General features: G+C 36.1%; 1 protein-coding gene across 1 annotated transcript in view; it reads right to left on the bottom strand.

The window, feature by feature from the left end:
* CLVS2 (clavesin 2) overlaps window positions 1-22,846 on the bottom strand; it is a 62,911-nt gene that overhangs the window by 36,042 nt on the left and 4,023 nt on the right. The window contains exon 2 of the mRNA XM_010965501.3: window positions 14,184-14,358. Coding sequence (XP_010963803.1) covers window positions 14,184-14,358 — 175 coding nt within the window. The remainder of the gene's footprint in view (window positions 1-14,183; window positions 14,359-22,846) is intronic.

The following is a 22,846-nucleotide window of genomic DNA, read 5'->3' on the forward strand; positions in this document are numbered from 1 at the left end:
TCAAATACTCATTGATTCTCCAGTCTTCATAAAATATAGTTTAAAGTCCATCCCATTTTGACCCTAACCTATCAGATGTCTTCAGCACATCCTTCTTGCCTACCTTTCATCAACACTTCACATCAGACCCCCTAGACTTATTACATAACCAGAATGCAATATATTAATTTTCACCCTATACTGACCTCTGCTACTTCCCTCCCTATGTCTCTTTACATGCCAAATCATATCACCCTTGAAGATATAGCTCAATTTTTAACTTCCATAAAACTTGTCCAGCATTTTGGTCCACACACTGCAATCCCGTCTTCTGAATTATTAAACAATTTCTATCTGTAAAATTTGTCATTTATAAACCTGATTTTAATTAATATAAGGATATGGCTGACAGGCAGAAATAAGATGTACTGTTTAAAAGCATGATTTTCTTTATAAGGTGTAATTTATGTCCACTTTTTTGTCTTTTAATTCATTCATCCATGGCTATTTTATTCAGATTTGCATTAAAATATTTTAAATAGGGCTTGTTGATGGCTGTTTAATAATTTAACTTCCTTCTTTGCTCCTACCAAAAACTGGTTAGTACATACCAGGTATGTTAGCATAATCTTTTGAATTATATATCAGCCTGGTAACTTTATACAACATGCTTTTTTAAGCATGTCTGATCTTTAACTCCAACGCATATTTACATTTCCACTGACTTTGCTTTCCTAGGTCTTACTGTAAACTTCCTTTTTGGTCCCCAAATGTGACCCATCAGAGCTATATGTGTTAGGACTGCATAGTTTTCTTAGGATGAGCAGCTGCAGCTGGCTGATTTCATTAATTTTCTCATCAGATTATGTTAATATCACTTTAAAATAGAAGCTAACCTTTTTAACATGGCACATTGTATATTTATTTGTTAAATAATTTTCTTTATTTTCTATTGTATATCATGCCTGTTTGAAATAAAATTTTTTAATGATAAAAATGCTATGTTCCCAATGGTAAAATGTGTAAAATGCAGAAAGTAGGGAAAAAAAGATTTCACCATAGTCCCACCACTCTCATATAATCTCTGTTTACATTCCAATGCATTGTCTTCTCCTCTTTGTTTAACGTTATCGACATAAATGTGATTGTATTTTACATTCATGTCTATCACATACACTTAACATTACACGTAACTATTGCCCATATTATTGCAAACTCTTTGCAAACATTACTCCCAGCAGTTGAAAGACCATCCATCATAGAAACTACTTGGTGTTGCAGGGTTTTTCTTCATGGGAATCTATTTTCTCCTTCAGTTCATGGATTATGAGTCTGAAAACTGTCTCAGGTCAGGAAACTAGGCATGCTATTCTAATTATATACTGGGATAGCTGACTTCATTCTTCTTCTTTCTTTTGGTTAATGTTTTTTTCACCACAGGTGAAAAATTTAAGAAGGTCTGTAACATGCCTTTTGTCCACCCAGGACCAGTGATATGATCCTCCTTGCCAGCCAGCTGGTGAGTTATCTAACCAAACTGAATGTTTTCTTGCCATTGAGGAACTCACTATCTAGTGGAGAACAGTGAGGAGAGACGTGCATATTAATAATGTCCACACAAGTCTCTTCACGTATTTCAACAGAAAATATCTGTGATATCCCCAAGTGTAAAAATCCCAAAGGTCTTACATCCTAGGAACAAACCAATGAGCTCCACATGTTATAAAGCATAATACTTACTATAATTGCATTTAACCATTATTTTAAAACTAGGAAAAACAAAGGCAGGAACTATAAACTTCTGAGATAAAATTACCTACTTAATTTCTTAAAAGGTGCATCATTTGCAGAAAATGGGGGTGGGAGAAATTTCTTCCCCCCTAACTTCAGTTGGTGAGTTTTGTATGATCCGCCAAGTTAGGCTGATTGATTATATTATATAACAGCTGTATTTTGTTCTAAAGAAGTAGTCTTCTTGTTACATAATTTATCTAGATTATCTTCTTGAGCACAGGGCAGGGAAGAGTGCATGGATAGTTCTGACTGTAACCAAGTGACTTCTCTGACTAGGAATCATGACAATCTCTTTCATATATGTTATCTTGTTTAGTCCTCATAATAACACCTGGTGGAAGGTATTAACCCCATTTTTATATGTGATAACAAAGAGTGGGATCAGTTAAGTAGCCTATCTAAAATTGAAATCTGGATGTGGCTAAGGCAAGATTTAAGCCAGAAAGGCTGATTCTAAAGTTTGACCTATTCTAGTAGTTATCAGGTGGAGAGACAATTTTATTTTTGACTATGTCCTATATAATTTTTTTCCAAGTAACTCTTTATGAAGAAAGCAGATAATCAAAACATGACTTTCTCAGCAATTTTCTTGGGTAAAAGAACGCAATTTCTTTCTTCCTTATGTGGCTTTATGATGAAACACAAATCACAGCGTCGTTTCTCTTACCGTATATCCAATTTAGGGATGTTTTATGTTTTTAAAAATTAAGATATAAAATAACTTACAGGGAGATTCCAGAGGAAAAGAAAGAGAGAAGATAATTCTAATTCCAATGCCTATACATGAGTTTCCAATAAACAATTCCAAAAACAGGAACTAAATAATATAGGAAAAGAAGCCTTTGAAAGAAAAATTTGGGCCATTTGAAAATAAAAACGTAGCCTGACTCAAACACATAGACTATGAGACTCAGGGATAATGGAGGAAATCTCTACTTCTGTGAGGGTTGTGACCTATTCTACGAGGTAGAGGGGCTTACTTTAGAGGCAGAGACCAGAGAAAACCAGAACTGCAAAGCAGAAAAGAGAAACCACAGCAGTGGACTTTCTGGGAGCTCTCCGTGGTGCTGCTCAATCAACCCAAGCCTTGCTTGATGGTTTCTATTGAAGCCACATTAGCTCTTTTTTGAGTTAAGGTGCTTTCCAGATCCAAATATTTATGAAACTAGGAGACAGACTGCTATGATTTACAGCAGAGTAATTTTACTCTTCTTTCACTGATTAAATTGTCTCTAAGCTTAGCATACAGTAGTAAATTACTAAGGTGCTGTTGAGACAGCAGGCCTCAAATACCACTAAAGGTAGTTTGTTTAAGGGCTCTGTAGCAACCTACCATTGTCCTGTGTGGGGTAGAATTAGCTTTTCTTGGCCATCTGAGGAGAGATCATTATCAAAGGGATGACTGGGAGCATCTCTTTGAGGTCCTCTTTTAAAACCAAATGATAAAATTGCCTATCTGCCTGAATTACTTCTCACATGCAAATAAACCTGGTTTTCTAAGTTTTAGAGTCTTAGCTCAAGCAAGCCTGTACTGATTCACAAAGAATTATTAGTGTATCTCTAGGAATTTTTATTTCTGAAAATAAATGTACCTCATATTTTACCTTAGAAAAATGTCTTTGGAGAGTCAACAAATATAATAGTAATAAAAAGTTATTACTACATAGAAGAAGAATTTTTCACCTAGATCCTTATATAAAGGTAGAAATGATGGCCCATGACCTTAATTTCTATCATCTTGTGATCATAAACTAGATAATGGCTGGCTTTAAGGAGTTAGGGAGCTTCCAAGTCAATATGGCAGACTGAACAGACACAATTCCTTACCTTCCTCCATAAATTTATATAACAGTAAAGAATAAAAACTATAATAAATTTACAACAGCAATGAAAATTAAATGTGGCAGAGTAACTTAATTAAATCAGATATTTGATAAGATTTTTACAAGATGAAAAACACATGTGGTTCTAACTTTTACTTCCAGGAAGTTGGAATAATTATACTTCTCCCTGATCTTCCCATTAGGTAAAACTAAGAAGCCTGGGCATTAAACATAAAACAAACATAAGAAGACTATGGAAGGTGACGAGAAGAAACTTTAGGACCCAATGACTGAAATGCTAGCAAATTCCCTGGGTTTGATTTTGCCTCATATATCTCAGAATTATTACTCAGGAAACTGACAACTGGAAACTCCAACAGTCACAGGCAAAAAAAAAAAAAAAAAAAAAAAAGAAAGAAAAAAAAGCCCTAGCTAAAGATTGTTCTCACTGAACAAAGGACCAGGAAAAGTGCAAACTAGCAACACATAAAACTTTCAGGCAATAACTACTCTACTCCAGCAGAACACAAGAGAAAAAGGAAAACAAGCAAACAAACAAACATGTGACCTCACTTCCACCCACACCAGCAAAGGATGAGAGATGCACCCACACCAAGTTGTTATGAGGTACCCCACCCCCCACAATATGATGTAAGAGAAGACTGAGTGGGTAGCCAGGACTTTCATCCCTGTTATATCAATGTTAATATCTTGGTTATGAGGTTGTACAATATTTTTGAAAAATGTTACCACTGAGGAAAATATATATAAAATCTCTGTGCTATTTCTTACAACTCCATATGAATCTATAGTAAACTCAAAATCAAAATTTGAAGTTTAATTAAAAATATATGTGAAAAAGAAACATTATGATACACAGAGGATTAAGACCACAAATACAATGTCCATACTATAGGAATACCAGAAAAGGAATCAGAGAAAAATTAAAAGGAAAGAATAATAAAAATGTTTCTTTTTTTAACTGAAGGATTCAATAAGGTCTAGCTGACACATAAAAAAGATCTGATCCCAGATGCGTGCTTGCAAACACCAAAGATGATAAAAAGATCCTAAAATCTTTTACTGACAAAGTACAGGTACCTATAAAGTCACAAAATTTGTCTGAAGCTATGCTTCTTATCAGAAATAATGGATGCCTAACAACTACAAAATAATGATTACAAAGTACTAAGGGAAATTATTTTGAATCTATATTTCTATATCTAGACAAAAATATCAACCAGTGTGAAAACAAAGCAAACACACTTGAGAGAATGCAAGTACTCTGCAATTTTACCTCCCTTGTATCTTTCAGGTTGAAAAAAAAAAATAAGTATATCAAAAGAAAACCAAAAAAAGAGAAAAGAATTCAAGGACTTGAGGAAAGAAATCCAAGAAACAGCAAATATACCAGCAGTAAAATTTAAACATTTTCTATAATGACAGCTCTAAAATAGACCTAATAAACAAGAGGTAAAAATCTTAAAAAGAAATAAAGAGCTCCTAGAATACTTTCAAGAGGAAAGTGGATTCTTTACAGTACAAAATATGATTGAAAAATTAGGTACTGATAATACCACCTTTATCTTATTAATTTCTGTACTGACTAAAATTATATTGACTTACGCATGTTTTCACTAGATAACTAAACGATAAGTAAAACTCCAGTTGTTTTTAGAGCACTTGATAGCTATTGACAAAATGGTGAAAGCTGATGGACTCTGCATCCTAACGTCTGACAGTGACTTTGGTCTCTAAGCCTATGCGACAGGACTCTATAGTGAAATCCTTTCCATGTCTTAGCACCGAGTATTCTGTTTGAGGAGTTTCTCAAGTTAGGTCATCTCAAATTTTTAAAATATCATATTCTCACTTTATGAAAAATAAATCCTCAATTCAGGTGATTTCTAACTTCAAGGTAAAACAACAACACATTACTATAGTTGTCTTACACACAGTCTTAAGACACTACAGGAACAATATACTTTTTTCTCCTTTTAAATTCAGGATGTTTGGAAATACTTATCTTAGGAAAGTTGAATTGATTGAATCACAGCTCTGTTACCTTTGTTACAGGATATAGCTATAGTGGCCCAGGTACATAGAAACTGCCAGCACCCCTACCTAGGCAAAACTAGTCAGGTACAGATTGCAACAGTGCATAGAATGAACTGTACGAAAGATGCATTTATTCCTTTGTGCTTGAATGTAGGAACTAAACTTCCTTGAAACATCACCTAATTATCACCTCTTCCTTTCAGAGAACATAAGCAAACATGCTATAAACAGCCGACTGAAGAGTCATCAAAGCTATTTTAGGAGTCAGCATTGTGAAGGAGACGAGATGCCCACCGCTCCTCTTCTTCCTAGGATCACAGACTACATCTCTTCGCCTCCGTTGTAGCTATGAGCGTCAATTTGACTGACTTTTCTAGCCAACAGAATTCAAAAAAAAGTGATGTACACTCTTTTCAGGTTTGGCCTAGAGAAATGTATCATATGATCTTCCAGGCCTTTTCACCTTACAGGGAAATGGAATGAAGTTGAGCAAAGTAACCTTGGAAACCCCACACAGAGAATGGTAGGGCAACAAGGTAGAAGGAATGTGGGTTACTGACTCACTGGAAGAAGCACCATACATTGATTAAAGCATCATATTTGACTCTGCAGTGAGATGGTTGAGCTAATGCACACATTTCAATTTGCTTGTTACAGCAGCTATCATTACCTCATATGACTACCTCACACTCACTCTCATCTTAAAATTGCAACTGATTGAGCCTTTCAAAATGCAGTTCACTTTAAGCCATAGAAGCACACTATTATTAATAGTGCATCAAATGGTAGCCCAGGATAAATCCAAGAAGGCATTCCTCTTATGATCACAATAGATATGAAGAAAATTAAGCCCATTAAAAACAGATCCTCAGAATAGTTGTAATGAAGAATAAAGAGTATTTTAATGTGCAGATCAGTCTTAAGACAATATAATAAGATTGTTACCCATGGATGAGAGAGAAGAATCATTCACCTCCAAGATTCTGGCAATATGGTACCAGAATTTTTAAAATTTAAGAAAACAAAAATGACACCTTAATTTGAGATTTCAAAAGATTTTGATTTAGATGTCCATAAAGTTACATTTATGAAGGTAAAATGACTAAACATTTGAAAGATAACCATGTCAATTTTATCAACATCTGTAGAAAAATCTGATGGCACAGGGGTCTTTAATTTTTCTGGTTTAATTAAGATATGGTTGACAAATAAAATTGTATATATTTAAGGTACACAGCATGATGTTTTGGTATATACATGCATTGTAAAATGACTGCCATAATCAGGCTAACTAACATACTTATCACCTCACATAGTTACCTTTGTATATGTGTGTGTGTGTGTGTGTGTGTGTGTGTGTGTGTGTGTGTGTGTGTGTGTGTGGTAAAAACATTTGAGATCAACTCTCTTAGCAAATTTGAAGTATACAATACGTTATTATTAGAGTCACCATGTTGTCCATTAGGTCTCCAGAATTTATTCATCTTATATAACTGAACTGTTGCACCCTTTGACCAGCATCTCCCCATTTCCCCCACCTCCCAGTTCTGGGTGACCGCCATTCTACTCCCTGTTACTATGAATTCGACTTTTTTAGATCCTGCATATAAGTAAGATCATGCAGTATTTGTCTTTCTGTGCCTGGCTTACTTCGCTTAGCATAATGTCTTCCAGGTTCATCCATATTGTTGCAAATGGCAGGATTTCTTTCTTTTTTAAAGGCTGTATCTAAACTAATTTAAAAAAAATAAATAAATGAACGTTCACATTTTGCTGCTTTGATATGGAGTCAAAAAAAACAAAGTTCTGCTGGGAGAGAAGAATATATCAAGATGCATTTACATTGCTACTAAAAAGAATAAAAGAGAACTTGCAGTTACTCATCTTTTTTGTTCTCTAGTTAAGCACTTGTCTAAACATAGCCAATAAAATGAAATGTGGAAGAGCTCATACGGTTTGTTCAGTTTTCCATTACACATAATTACTTTCTATCCATTTATCATTATCTCGATGACTCAAACTGAAAGATTATTTGCTTCTTTCTCTTGTGTTGCTTAAATTATTTGACTATATGAACAAAAATGATAACTAGTCTCTTTTTCAGTGGTTGAAAGTGTAGAGGTACTAAATTTTATTGACAATTACTGATACTCTGTAATTCAGTACATGCATGTTAAGTAAGTCTAGGACATCCATGTCTTCATTTTTGTCAAGGTTGATAGCTACATCGTATAACTAGACATTTTAAATGGATTTATCCCTTAATCAAAAAAACCCAACAGTTTTCATGCAAGAAAAGATGGTGACAGATATATACATATAGACACATATGTAGGTACATATATGTGTTGTGTGTATGTGTAAACACGTATATACATATGCAGAATTAATCTAGCCTGTTAGTACAGTTTATATAATCCCTAGCCTGCTTGCTGAACTGAATATTATATATGGCTTTTAAATGCCTATTGTCAGCTTTTAAAAGACTTCTAATGTCCTACTTCTGGGGACTAAACCTCTCAGCCAAGCCACATTCTCATGCCATGAAATAAAGCAACTTTAGGGCTTTCACTCATTTTGTTTTAGGTTAAGTAGCAACCAAAAGGAAGCACACTTAGCTCAGACAGCTATGCATGTGATGAACAAAATGTCACTTTTTTTACACTGCCCTTGTCACTGTTTCTCAATATGGTTCTGCCTGTGCATACAAAATGTGGAAATAAATGCTCCCACCTCCAGACTGTCTGAATGAATATATTTCATGAGTCCGTGTGTTCATTTTCAAAAAAAGATAGGCATTGTTTCAGTCCCCTGCCATCAATGCACCATCATGCTGCCTTAAATTTACAAGGTAGCTTGCAGGCAAGAGGTTTCTGCTATTGTCCCAAGCATTATGAGCCTGAAAACTATTGGCAGGTTAACAACCATTGCAAAGAACACTGTTGCAAAACAGGATCATTTTGTTTTATTATGAACCCCTAATTTGCTCATGGAATTATTATTTAATGTTCTCCCATAACCATCGTACATATATGCACATGCATACACACACACATGCAGTTTCAAAGCTAGCAGATACTGTGGGACTGGAGGACTGAAGAAGCTAATGCTAGATTGCGTAATGGAGCTCCTCACCCACTGGCCCTGGACAGGGATGTTCCAAGTCATTAGCATCGCCTCTGTTTTTGGCAAGATCCCTAGGTAGGACAAGGCGTCCAAACAGTCAAAGCTGGAATCTGTAGTGGCAGCACTTTCTGCCTTCCACGTGAATGGCCAGAGCTCTCAGAGCCAGCCGGCTGGTGGCTGCTCGTAACACTGGACCCTTGAGTCAAAAGAAAGGGCCAGATTAAGTACTACTGGGAATTGATTACATTTTCTTTATTCGTTCACAAGTCCTATTTATTAAGGGCTCTTACAATATCTGGCACTGATTACGGTACTTTGTGATGGCCCAACGTCTGAGTCTCATGTAGCGATTCAGAGAGCCGTTCAATTCATTATTACAGTCAAACCCTCTGCCAGCAAGCTACATCTTGACAACATTATGTACTTTTCAGCAGATGAAGTTTGGGGATGCCTGTGAGACTGTGAAGGCAAAAGCACAGAGACTCAGCAGGACATAGCTAAGGGGGAATGACAAGTAAATACATCCAAAGGGACACGAACAACCCAGGAGGGTCAGGATATGTTTTGTTTTGTTTTGTTTTTAATCACAAATAAGAGATTATGGATGTATAAGAGAGTTTGAGTTTCTTATTACTAAAGAGTTTAAGAATGGTAATATTTTACAAGAAAAAATAGAGCAATAGCAACCAAAAAATATTAAAAGCATATCTCTTCATTGTAAATTCAAATAGTCTAAGCTGTTCCAGGTATTTTCAAACATTTCATGTTTTAATTGGATTCCCAGGCAGATACCTTAGAGTCAACAAGTCACAGCCACTTAATCTTGTATTGATTTTCTAAGATGCTTCCTGCGACTATGACGACCCTAATCAATTAAGTCCTTGTAAGAAGCAAGACAATTCTTCTCTTTTCTTTCCAACGAAGCTTGAATACTTTATGCCCACAAAAATATCTGACGTTGCCTCTTATCTATCAAGGAACTGCACTGTGTTGGTAAAAATATTTTCTGCCTTTCATTTTTAAAAAATGTTTGAAGATTCTGTACAGAGAAAGCATACAGAATTGCCTTGGATTGATATAATGAATGGCTTACCAAGCAGTGGTTGTGTTGATAAAAGTTCTCTTTGGATATCAGAGAAGCGCCTTGCCCTTGGCCTTCATCACGGGGAATTGGGGGGTTGGTAGTCACTCAAGGAGACCACTCAGTGGGAAGAAGAATGTGGTTCTGCCACTCAGTGTCAAAAAAAAAGTACAAGGCCAGCCATTTATGACTATGTTAGTATTGCACTATCCCAATAAAGAAATTGCACCTGTATTAATGTGAGAGGGCTTTGGTGTGGGAGAGGGAAGTTACTAACCTGAGCCTACCCACTTTTTCTTAGGCACAGCCCTGGAAACAACAAGGCAGGGAGAGTGGGAGGCACCAACTATTGGGTGTAAGATCGGCTCAAGGATATACTGTACAAACAGGGAATATAGCCAATATTTTATAATAACTATAAATAAAAAGTAACCTTTAAAAATTCCATGAAAATTTTTTTAAAATTTTAATTTAAAAATAGATTAGAAACAAGATTTAAGAAAGATATTGGTCTATGGAATCATACAACCTGGCCGCAAGCCTTGATGTGATGTCAGTTGAGAAACTCAGGTAAGTGTCTTAAACTCCCTGGAGTTTCATCATCTGTCCTACAAAATGGGATCAATATAACTATCTCCAAGGTGGTCTGGGAATTCTCTATACCGAATCCCTCCTCCTTTGACCCAAGTCAATTCTTCTTCCCAAGAGATCTTTCCAAAGCAGAGGAGTGACCGGGTCACTTTCCTGTCCCAAATATCCTCACGTCTGGAGAACACAGGCCCCAAGCCACTTAGCATGTCACCCTCCATCCCCTAGAGCCAGGGGTCAGCTGACCTTTCCCAGATCGTCTCTGGTCATTTGCTTCAATTCATTTCTCGCTCCAGCCATATCAAAACAGGTCTAGAACAGATTTTTCAACCCTTTATAGCTGTATGTTTGTTCAAATCACCTCCCCAAAGATTTCCTGCCAAAACGTTCTTCCTGTCCTTTTCCACTTAGCAAACACTTGCTCATCCCTCAAGGCCAAGGCTATCTCCATAATCACCTCCTTTTCAAATGAGCCTGGAGCTTCTCCCAAAGGAAGCAAAGATTAATTTTTACCAGGTGAAACAATTTCATTTTTTCTTTTGCATCTAACATGCAAATATCTAGATGCTATTTAACAGCAAAGTGAAGTGATTTTTTAAAAAATGCCATCTGGGTATCTATAATCTGAGCACTAAAAGCAAAATAGGATATTATTCAGATTCCCAAAGTCAATCATCTTTAAGTCTTCACAGTCTAAGTAGTCACCGAATTGTGAGAAACCAGCACAGATACAGAAAAAACATGCCACCTGAAAAATGAGCTTATCCACATCAATTACTTTCATCATTAATATTACCTGCTATGCTCAAGATATATCGGTTCTAAAATAATGGTTTAAAATTGGTATAAATGGATAGACTGACACCCAAACAAGTGAAGTAATCTGCCCAAATGTTTGATATATGGCAGAGTTGCCATCCAAACCCAAACCCAGATCTGTCTGCCTCTATAGCCCATTCTGGTTCCACCCTTCAACACCATCTCTCTATTGCCCTTGTACTGTGGTGGGTCTCAGAGCCATGGTCTAGGTGTCTTTATCCAAAGTATGAGGTACTATCTCTAGCTAGTTCACTCAAAATACTCTTTCACTTGAGGAAAAGGGGGATTGTTGTGTGTGGACAGACAGGTTATACAGTCACCTCAAAAGGAAGCAACACAGGTCGTCTTCAAAAAACAGTGACATCCCATTAATAATACACATCATTAAAGGAAGTGTCCTCTCTGGCCCTAGACTCATTGGTAGCTTTCCTTACTTTTGATCCAATCTCCTAGAATATTTTTTATGTTTGTCAAACTAAAAGGAACATATTATAGCAGGATGATGGAATGATATAAATCATACTGAGTTATTAAAAATATTCTCACCTCTTAATTTCCCTGACTGGGTTAACTGGAAGGGGTTTATTACTGTGGTGGTGGTGGTCTAGGTGATGGCTGTAGTTGTGTTTAACAGCCTAAAATTGTGCATATATATCTGTACTTCAAAAATTTTCTGGTCTTATGTTAATCTCAAAAAAAAAGCTTATTCATGCTCTGCATGAAACATGTATCAACACACAATATTTCTCACAATGCAAATAATGCAAAATTAAAAAGTCTTGATTAGAAAAGTCAGAAGATGTTACTTCAGCATAAGACTAAATATGAAGTTCCGCACGTCACAATAGAACATTTTTAGCCCTTCTTATATTCCTATTCAAAATCACCATTGTTTTCAGATGTCAGTATAGACATAGACACGGATGTAGACACAAGGCATTTAAAAAATCAATTGGAACTAGAGAAAAGTTGAGTTTAAAAGTTAGTAACATGTCAAATTTATTCCTAGGAAAAGCTCCCTTCTTTTAAGTGACTTCCCAATTAGTAACTAGGAAAAACCAACCCTGCTTACTCAGTCTGGGTCCTGGGAGAAAGGAAAGGGGACTGAGACATTGATGAGATTGGAATAGAGACTGGGAAGTTCAGCATGGTTCTTGCAGGCAGGGGGGACAATTTCCCTCTCTAACACAAGCACAGAGGTTTAATCTGACTGTAGTTCCTGTTGCGCTGACTCTCAGAACTTAAAAAAAGTTCTGATCACGGCCATGGGTAGTGGGGAAGCTCCCAAACATGCCCGAGGGGTTGGTTTTTGCCTCCAGTAATGACTTACCACATTGCTATTAAATGACTCCATAAAGTGAGTAAATTGGCAAATAGCAAGATACTGAGTCTATCCTTGAGGTGTTCTTTTTCAGCTTTTTTTGAAATAACATGAATTCTCCAGTCCTTCGTGTGCTGAAGGCCCAGCCTATCCCTCATGCTGGTTAAATAGGGATCACAATTATTATAGGCTGTTACCATTCTGTGCTAAGTAACATGGCTTGGGAACCAATTTTCTCCACAAAGTGAAGAACATTTTACACGCTGCTGGCAGTAGGGCAGAGTTAGTACTGATTCTACATTATATACACATCTAAACACTGCGTTGCCCCCTGCCCTCTCCCAACCCTTATTATCTGTCTCTATGGAGTTTAAAAAAAAGTATTATTCAAGATATGATAGGCACAAAGCTGACTCACCAAGAGCAAGTCAGGAAACCTGCATCAAAAAAATAAAAATCTATTCAGAGAAAAGGATCAATGTGTCTTAGTCACTCCAAAGGCAAAACCCAAACTGTGAATTCAATTTGGTGACAATGTCCTGCTGCTTGGAGAAGTGACCCTTTTTTAGGGGGTCATGAGCCATCAATTTAGGTGCCTATAGACACAGTCAGAAATTACCATGAAGCATAGATCTAGAAAATTTTGGCTATTCAACTTAAAAAAAAAATTGAACATCCTGGTCTAAAGAATGACAAAGATAAAACTAGTTATTTTTGTGATCTTTTCAGTGGTAAAAGTTATAAAAATTAACTGTTGCAAACTTCTAAAATGCATGTTGAACATAACGAGAATGTTCAAATTTGCAAATCTTCTTAACAATTTAAATTTTGTTCCATGAATATTGTATATAAAGTAGTAGAAAGCAAAATAGAGCAGAAGAACCTCCTAGAAGTTAAAAAGAAATTGTCAATATTAGATTTATGACATGTCACTAAATAACTGATTTTTTCATTTTATAATTCCCAACCAATTAAATGTCATTCATTGGAAGATGCACCATTCCTATGTCAATTTTATATGATGGCCCTTCCACAAAAAAAAAAAAAAAAAAGCAACAAAACTCCCAATTACATCTAAAGAAGTAATTCAGAACAATGATTCAATATCTTAAATACCAAAAAACATATTGATTGATTCCCTTTCCAACCGTTGTTGGGCAAAATGAAGATATTGCTAATCATATCCCAAATTCACCAGGTTAAGTGGAATAATGAAGCAAATATTTAACTAATTAACAAATACACACAGAAAAGGAAAAGGAAACAGACAAACAAACAGAAGTCCAAATAGCTGATAATTAAAATCCAGAAAATGTTGCTTGTTCTGATTATCAAGATAAAAACCCCAGATCATCGCTGGCATTTACATCTAGACATAGCAAGGGCTGGTGCCAAGTATCACAAACGCCCATTCATTCGTTTTAGCTTTTCCTCTATAATCCTTTGTCCAGTTAGTGTTTTAGTGTTTGTGCTTGAAAACTATTTTTTAAATGTGTCTTTATTATTCCTTAAGGAAGACATTTTGTTATTCTATCGCATGTAAGAGAAGTCAAACATGGGAGGCTGAGAAGCGGGGTACTTTGTAAATCATTACCTGAAGGCCTTCAATAGCCAATCGCAGCATGCTTGGTGTAAGTTTAGAGGCTTGCTTGAAGGTGAAGTTACTCCAGTCTATGATCAAAACAAATCCATTCACTTGAAGCTCAGGATCTTCAATCATGGCTTCTAAAGAAAGTAAGATGGCACGCAAAATATCCACCAGTGTGTACCTGTCAGCCACAGAAAAGCACTGCATTAAATCTGATGGCCACTTTTGTAAAAACTAGAGAAAGTTTTTAGCATCCTAAAAATTCCCTTTAGAATACCTCAGGAACGTTAAGAAGATGTTTTGGTTTAAAAATCTTCTTTTAAGATGACATTTACTGTATTTGTTATATACTCAGGGGATGTATTAGAATTTAACATGCATTCTACCAAAACAAACTGCAGTGCTTTTGAAAACACTACAGCTTGTTTCATATTTTACAACCATTTCCTTTACTGCCAGGCCTTCCTATGATTTTATAAAATCTCATTTCAACAGCCCTAAAGACTCGGCATGGTACTTTGAAACTAGCTCAAGAAAGCTCTCAGCAGTACTGACGTTTCATATCTTCACATATGGAAAAGTTAAGAATGAGATAAGAAGGGGTTTCATCAATAAACAACAACACTGTGTATGTAAACAACTACGGTTAAAAGTGTCCACAGATTTTAATTACTTGTATTGAGTTTATATCATAAAGGCAGAAGAAAGGAAAAAAGGAAAGGCAGGATGGACAGAAAGAAAGGGAGATCAATGAAAATACAAGGAAAATGTGCCTGCCTGTTATAATTTAGGGCATCAAGGTTTAGGGGCTGAGTCTTTATGTTTTTCTGCCTTGCAACTTAGCATGCCTGGCACATGTAGAAACCCAATAAATGTGCTTCACTTTCCTATAAAATGGAACTAGGCTACAAGTCTAGTGCAAAGACACCAAGTCCAGATGAAGACACTGCCTCAGCTATGGCAATGAAAGTAAGAACAAAGGAAAGATGCCAAATTTGAGAAGTATTTTAGAGGTAAACTTGTCAAAATTTAATCCTTTATTAGATGTGAGGACTAAGAGTTTGAGGGAATAGTAAAAGATGACACAGATTTTAACTTCGGAGCCTGAGTAAAAGGTAAAATCTTTCATCAAAATCAATAACGCAAAAAGAGGATACAGTTGAGGACAGCTGGAAATGCAGAATCTGGAACAGAATCTGTCATATTTGAGAAACATGTAGTACACCCAGAAAGACATATCAAGTAAACATCTTGAAAAAGTAAATCCCAAACTCAGGAGAGAGCCAAGGGTGAGAACTGCAGAATCAGAAGCATACAGCTCCTAAGTTCCAGGGAGTGAGAGAGGTGATTAATGCCCGTCAGAGCTAAGAGGAAAAGGAGACGGTTATTTGAGGAGAGAATCCCAGCGTTTCAAGAAGAATCAGTAAATTTATGGAAGATGTTAACAACTTTCCATTTTTAGCAGCCTGCATTTCAAGTTTATTTTTCTGCTCAGACATTCAGGTGGAGATGTCCAGGAAAAGCTAGAGAAACAAATCCTGACCTTAGGGAAGAGGTGGGGAGGGGAGGGTGATGGGTTAGGAGTAGAAATCATTGGTATTTTGTGGAAGCAATGGGCTCACCAGGAAGACAGTATGAGACAGTGAAACATATGAGAGAGTTGTTCTATTTTTACTTTTAAAAACATTTGGAGGCACATGGAGAAAGCGTAGTAGTTCAGAAAGGAAGGAATAATTAAGAGTGAAACTTTGGGCAATTCCTCACTTTCTCTGGACCTCATTTCCTCATCTGTGACATCAGTAGTTTGGAATAGAATCTCTTTTGGGTCCCAGCATCACTCAAGCAAAGGGTATGATGCCAGAAGACTTTAAGATGGGATCTCTTCCTTGTCCCTCATTAGCTGTGTGGCCCTGGACGTGCCAATGATTTTTCTTTTTCTTTTTTCCTGATGAATTTTATTTTATTGCTCAGAGAAATCATTGTCATCATCACAGTGAATTGAATGCTTCCTCAAAAACACATCTACTGGTGTTTTTCTTTTTTTTTTTTTTTATTGTAGTATATTCAGCTTACAATGACGTGTCAATTTCTGGTGTACAGCACAGTGTTTCAGTCATACATAAACATACATATATTCATTTTCATATTCTTTTTCACTATAGGTTACTATAAGATATTGAATATAGTTCCTTGTGCTATACAGTATAAACTCGTTGTTTATATATTTTATATATAGTAGTTAGCATCTGCAAATCTCAAACTCCCAATTTATCCTTTCCCACCCCTTTTCCCCCATAACCATAAGTTTGTTTTCTATGTCTGTGATTGTTTCTATTTTGTAAATAAGTTCATTTCTGTCTTTTTTTTTTAGATTTCACATATGAGTGATATCATATGATATTTTTCTTTCTGTCTTACTTCACTTAGAATGACATTCTCCAGCTCCAACCATGTTGCTGCAAATGGCATTATTTTATTCTTTTTTATGGCCGAGTAGTATTCTATTGTATAAATACACCACAGCTTCTTTGTCCAGCCATCTGTCGATGGACATTTAGGTTGTTTCCATGCCTTGACTATTGTAATTCTGAGGCTTAGTTCCCTCACATGAAACAATGATAGTACCTATGATTATCTCACCTGTATCTCACTGGCAACGGCGAGATGGGAGGAGGGGGAAAGGGAAGGAAAATAAAGACACGGATCAGGTAAAAGCATTTGCACAATGCTAGGTATACAGCATGAGTTCAGTACATGAGGGCTGCAATACACACACAGCATACTTTTCATTATAATGCTGACCATAGACCCAGTATACTAGGCAGGGTATCATCAGAACTAAAGAATATCTGTTTGTAAATTTTACTTAAAAATGAATGATGAGCTTTAGATAGCTTATTAATACTGTGAAAGGCAAGGATCAAGAGATTATTTTTAAATCTCTGGAAAGTATACAGGCTCTTTATAGGCCTAAGGATATGGCAGCCCAAAATACTACATAAATACATAAGATAAAACTTTTTGTAGAACTCTGTTACTTACATGTCTTTAAATCTGTGCAATCTGTGTATAGCTGAATTCCTTTATCTATCACTTCATGGCAGACTCATTTCCTTTTTAAATATAATAGCCTAACAGTATTATGATCAAAAGTCTATAAACCCGCACAGACTGGAAAGTTGGAGCAGGAAGGTTGTATTTCTGGTTAAAATTTAGAACCCCTCTAAAAAAAATTCACTTTAATTTCTGAAATTCACAATGAAGTCATGGTTAAGAAAATTTAAAATTAGAACAAGCCAACTTAGAACTTTCCTACCTTTATGATCATTCTTATGTTACCTATAAGAATACCAGATAGCACTAATACCAAAATAGCATTAAGTAAAACTTGAATCTGAAACCAATTTTGGAAGGATGACACATTGTATGTAGTAAGAATAAACTGACACCAGTAAGGGCTGAAAACAAGTGGCGAGTTGGTTTAAGTAATGCATTTTAGGTATGGTTTTCCAAACCTGTGTCAAAGCAAGAGAAAAACTTACATACATGTCATTATTCCAAAGGAAATAAAATAAGGCAAATCCCAGGATTACCAATGAAGAAAAGCAGGTTTGCAAAGTTTTCAAGAGTAAATCTAACCAAGGGGTTTTTTTTTTTAATTTAATATTTTCTTCAAAAAAGAGAATAAAATGATCTTTATATAAATTATATTAATGTATAAGTTTAATAATGAGAAACATAAAAGCATCCTAGCTAACTGCATTCAAAGGACAGGTCAAAGCCACTCCTGACACTACAATCCTCTGTTCTCAAACACGTCACGTTACTACCATTAGCAGCTCAGCAGGTATTCCTAAGCAGAACATTACTTCATGAGATCTTGCCAAAGTCTCTGAAATATCTTCCAAAGAAATGGTGCATTATATGAATTTTCTGTCTTCAGGAATCCTACTTTCCTTTTTCCCTTTGAAATTCTTTTTAACTGCTATATTTTACAAATCAGAGGTCACTACAATAAGTATTTCACAAGTTCACGTTTGGGGTTTACAACCTAATTACAGTAGCTCAACCATTGCCATTTCTCCCTTCTATGTTGAGAGAAAGCCATCAACAACAAACTAGCACATTAATGCAGCTCTTGACTCTGGATTGTGTTCCCAAAGTAGCATCCAGTAAAGCCAAAATCTGAAATCAACTTAGAGAGGATGAAATAAGGACCGCAGACTATGTAGACCACCACTCTTGAGAGAAACTAAATCTGCTGCACAGTTTTAAAATTTTTCCTATTTACTACCTGTGCAATCAAGAGCCAGGAGGCTTCCTCTTCTGTCTCCAGCCTTGCAAGGTTTTGGGGAGCTACCTGGCCTGCGCTTCTCTCCTGGGGTTCATAACATCTCATCCTTTACTACAGCCTACAGTCAGTGCAAAGAGCAAACTAAACCACAAGCAGGCCATTTCCTTCCTACTCTCTCTCTTTCTTTTAGCCTGACAAGGAAAAACTGGCATCTTGGCATCACATTGTGCATCACAACAGCCAGCAGTTTCCTTTCGTCACGAAATCAATCAGCCATTATTAAATTCTTCATTAAGGCTGCCCCTAACCCTCAGTTTTCATTAAGCCACATTTTCTAATGTCTGAAGCACTTTGTGTTAGAAAGGTACTAGGGGGAGAGACAAAGGGGAAGAATTACATTTATTAATGCCTTCGGGTATCATTAGTGCTAAAGTTGATGAATTCATCAACGTATTTTATATTACTGAGCTGTAATAATAATATCTCTATCTGTGTAATCGTTTAAGATTTCCAAAGCAATTTCAAATGCATCATCCTAATCTCAGAATAAGCCCAAAGTCTGTGTGCTTGGCTTAGCTCCTATTATTTTGGAGATGAGGACACAGATGAGGTCTCAAAGAATTTTAAAGATAAAGACACAGCGTCTCAGAGAATCTAGACAGTTTGTCCAAAATCACTATGGGACTAAGACAGGAAGCCTAGATAAGAAGCCGGGTCTTTTCTGACCCCATATTGCCCTCCACTCCTTACAGCACCTAGGCCTAGAACAGAGTCTGAGAAATAGCTGTTCTCCTTTCTCACATCTCAGCAGCAGAATGTGTGTCAGAAGATGGATCAGAAAGTCAGTAGGAACATGGCCCCAGGCCAGGTACAAGGACAGCTCCAGCCTGGTCCCAGCAGGGGACTTCGGTAGAGGAAAAGCATACCAGACATTCATAGAAGCCAGGATGCAAAATGACCAAGTCTATAAATCTTGGAGGAAATATGATCTCCAAAATATCCTTGCGTCTCGTTTGTATCACTAAGCACAGATTAGCTGCCTCAGCTTTGCTGTAATTCTACTGCTATGGAAATGTAGGTGAGTGAGAACAAGAGAATCACTGGAAAGGAAATATCTAGAGGAAAAATGTCTTTCTTTGAAAAAAAAGGTTTAAAAATGTGCACATACTGCCAGTAAAATAAATAAAATAAAATAAAATAAAATAAAATAAAATAAAATAAAATAAAATAAAATAAAATAAAAGTTGTGCTGGAAAAATACAAACATCAGAAAGACAACTCTTCCTCAGGGCAGAATACTGTAAGCAAGTGTTTGCTTAGCTTCTTAGTACAGTCTTTGCCTTCCGAATATTTATTCTATCAACTTAACTTTCTGTGCCTAGTTGTCTATATTCTGATGTTTAATCAAGATTTTCTAAACCATAGATGAATTTTTTTAATTATCAGAGCTTGCTTTTTTGACATAATTATATTTAATTGTTTTCACCCAGATTTATGTTACTGAACTGTCTACACACACAAAAAATTTTGTCCAATGCACTTCCTGGTTGTGTGGTTATGGGTGAAATACTTAACCACTCTGTGCCTCAGTTTCCTCACCTGCAAAATATGGATATTAACAGGACCTACCTCATATAATTGTGACAAAGTTTTAATAAAGTGTTTGTAACGTGCGTAGAATAGTGCCTAACACACAGCATATGCTATAAAAGCGTTTTTAAATGAATTAATTAAAATGAAAAAATAGAGTTTGAATCACCTTACCCGACCAGGCAATGCTCTTTCTACACAACACTGAGCAGCCTGCCGCCGCCCCCTGCCCTGAACTTCCAGCACTGGCAAACAGTACGCTCGATAAGCACTTACCACCTCTCTGGTAGCTATTTAGCTTTTCATGTTTTTTCCTCCTCGAGAGGCTGTATGTCCCTTGACGGTACAAAGAATGTACTATGTGTCTTTTTTGCCCCTACCACCTATCATATTTCTACATATGTAGCAAGTGCTGGATGAAAGTGTACTTTTTAAAATATTGATTTGAATCAAGTACTATTCACTCAGTTTATTTGATGTTACAAGGACCCAACCAACATTACTATGTCAATAGTGCTGCTTCCTGTGTTAGGTACCTGCCTTCAGTGATGTAAAAGAGTTCAATCTTCTTCCCAGAATGGAGGAAATACGTTAACTTACTACAGATAATTTATTAATTTACTAACTGTTGGCTCATGTTTTAAAATATCTTTAAACATTTCTTTTGAGACATCCTTTCAGGGCACTGTAGTAACATCAAATCCTTTGCTTCTTTCAAACTTTGTTTAAAGTTGCATATTTGAAACATAAACATAGCCTGCCTTGAGCCAGACCTAATCAACGTCCAACTGAAGGTTGGGACTCTTGGTCACTGCTGTTATTTCAGGATTATTTCACTAATTACTGCATAATTGTCCTAGTTTTTAGAGACCGTCTTGTTTTTTTCAGAGATTTGTTCCAGTATTCTGCTAATATTTCTCAGGATCATTTTTTTCTCTCTCATTTTCCATTATATGAACCAAGGGTATAGTTTGGAATAAACTGCAGTTCCGAGAGTATTTGTTTAAAGAGTATCTCTATAAGGAAACAACACAAAATTTCTGCTGGGACAGAGGCCCCATGGAATCCACACCTGCCATGTCTAGCATTGACCTAATCTCAAAATCAGCCATAATACAGCCCAGGAGTGCCTCCAGGATTTTGCACAAAAGGATTCCTGACCCTACCAGAATATATGAAACAAAAAGTTAAGAAATATTTAAATATTTTAATAGATAGAGCCAAGAAGTCTTGAAAAGTCAGTCCAAAAATTAAGCCTCTTTTTTTTTTTTTGGCCTGTTTCTTGTTTTTAAAATTGCCAAGTAAGAGTGTTTCTCCTTAATTATCTAGTTAATTACCCTTGTCTGTTTTAATCTATTTCTAGTCATTTTATTTTATATTTTATTTATTTTATTTTAGTGCACTTCCACCAAAGAGTAAAGTTTTGTGGCTGGGAATAAAGCAAAAGCATATAGTCAATGGCTATTTTTTAAATTTTAAGCTACCATCTTCATAACCTTCTCTTGTTTTGAAAATAGGCCACATTATTTTAATAAATGAGAGCATAATCATAACTCAAACTGAGGCTTCCAATAGCTGGCCATTTGTATACTATTTTCCTTTTCATGAAAAAGCTACAAAATAGGAACAGACAATAACACATTTTTAGGCAAATTCCAGGGTAAGTTAGAGGATCATAGCACTGTCTCACCAGTCAGTCTTCTAACCCTCCCAGAGTCTCTGGACTGTAAGTGATAACCAATGTCCATTATGACCAGCCAAACTCAGTACAAGAGGATCAGTGCTTTCCGAGTTTCCACTGTATTAGAATTATTTTAGTTCCACTGTATTTCATTGTTTTTCTGGTGGTTATTAACCAGATTCCAGATAAATGGTTGTTTGTTGAACTAAGCATAGAGAACTACTTTTTAAGTCTAAGGAGGTAAAATACTACTTGCAGGCTAACTGACTTTTAAATTACAGGCCAACTATCAGAATACACCTCGTCATTACGTTTCAGGTGACAAAACTTATTCATGAATATTCCCAATAATTACGTGCCAGCGAATCTGGACATCTCAGATACCTGCTCTCATGCCCTAGGGTCTAGAGCACAACGTACTTGCATTCCAAACTTCCTTTTCTTAAGGTAATGTAATCTATTCTGACTTCTTAGTACTTTAGCATCACACTCTGTTGATGAAATCAGGTGGACAGTGTGAAGGTATCTGCTGAGTCCTAAGCAGGGCACTGTCAGGTAAGAAATACAGCACGTAACGCATGGAGGGCTAGTGCATCAAAGGGCGGCAGTGTAACAATCCAATTGTTTTTAATTTTGTGGAATTTACTTTTGTTTTTAGAAATTATGTTGGACAATTTGGAAGAAAGGAGATAAAACTGTGTGAATCTTTTCCAAGGATAGCCTGCTCAATAAATGTCATAAATCATCTGGACCTATTCTACCTTTTTTTTAAAAGAACCACGGATCACAACGAAAGTCATACTGACATTTCAGTATTTCAATTATTTTTCAGATTTATTAGAAGGTGGGTACACTGTAAATTATTTTACTTTTCTGAAGTCTTCCTGAAGATTCCATATTTCTTGTAAAGGCTTTGGAAATAGTCTAGTTATTTGCAATAACCTGGTGCTGACCTGCACTATATTGCAGTAGAAAAAGATACTATTTTATTTATAGTCACCATTTCACACACATTTACTGTTTCCAGTCAACTGAGAAGCACAAAAAACTGTCCTGAAAATTTAATATAGGAGAAAGGATATATCAGATAACTTCCTACTTAGA

This window comes from Camelus bactrianus, chromosome 8, assembly GCF_048773025.1.
Source record: "Camelus bactrianus isolate YW-2024 breed Bactrian camel chromosome 8, ASM4877302v1, whole genome shotgun sequence".
NCBI lineage: Eukaryota > Metazoa > Chordata > Mammalia > Artiodactyla > Camelidae > Camelus > Camelus bactrianus.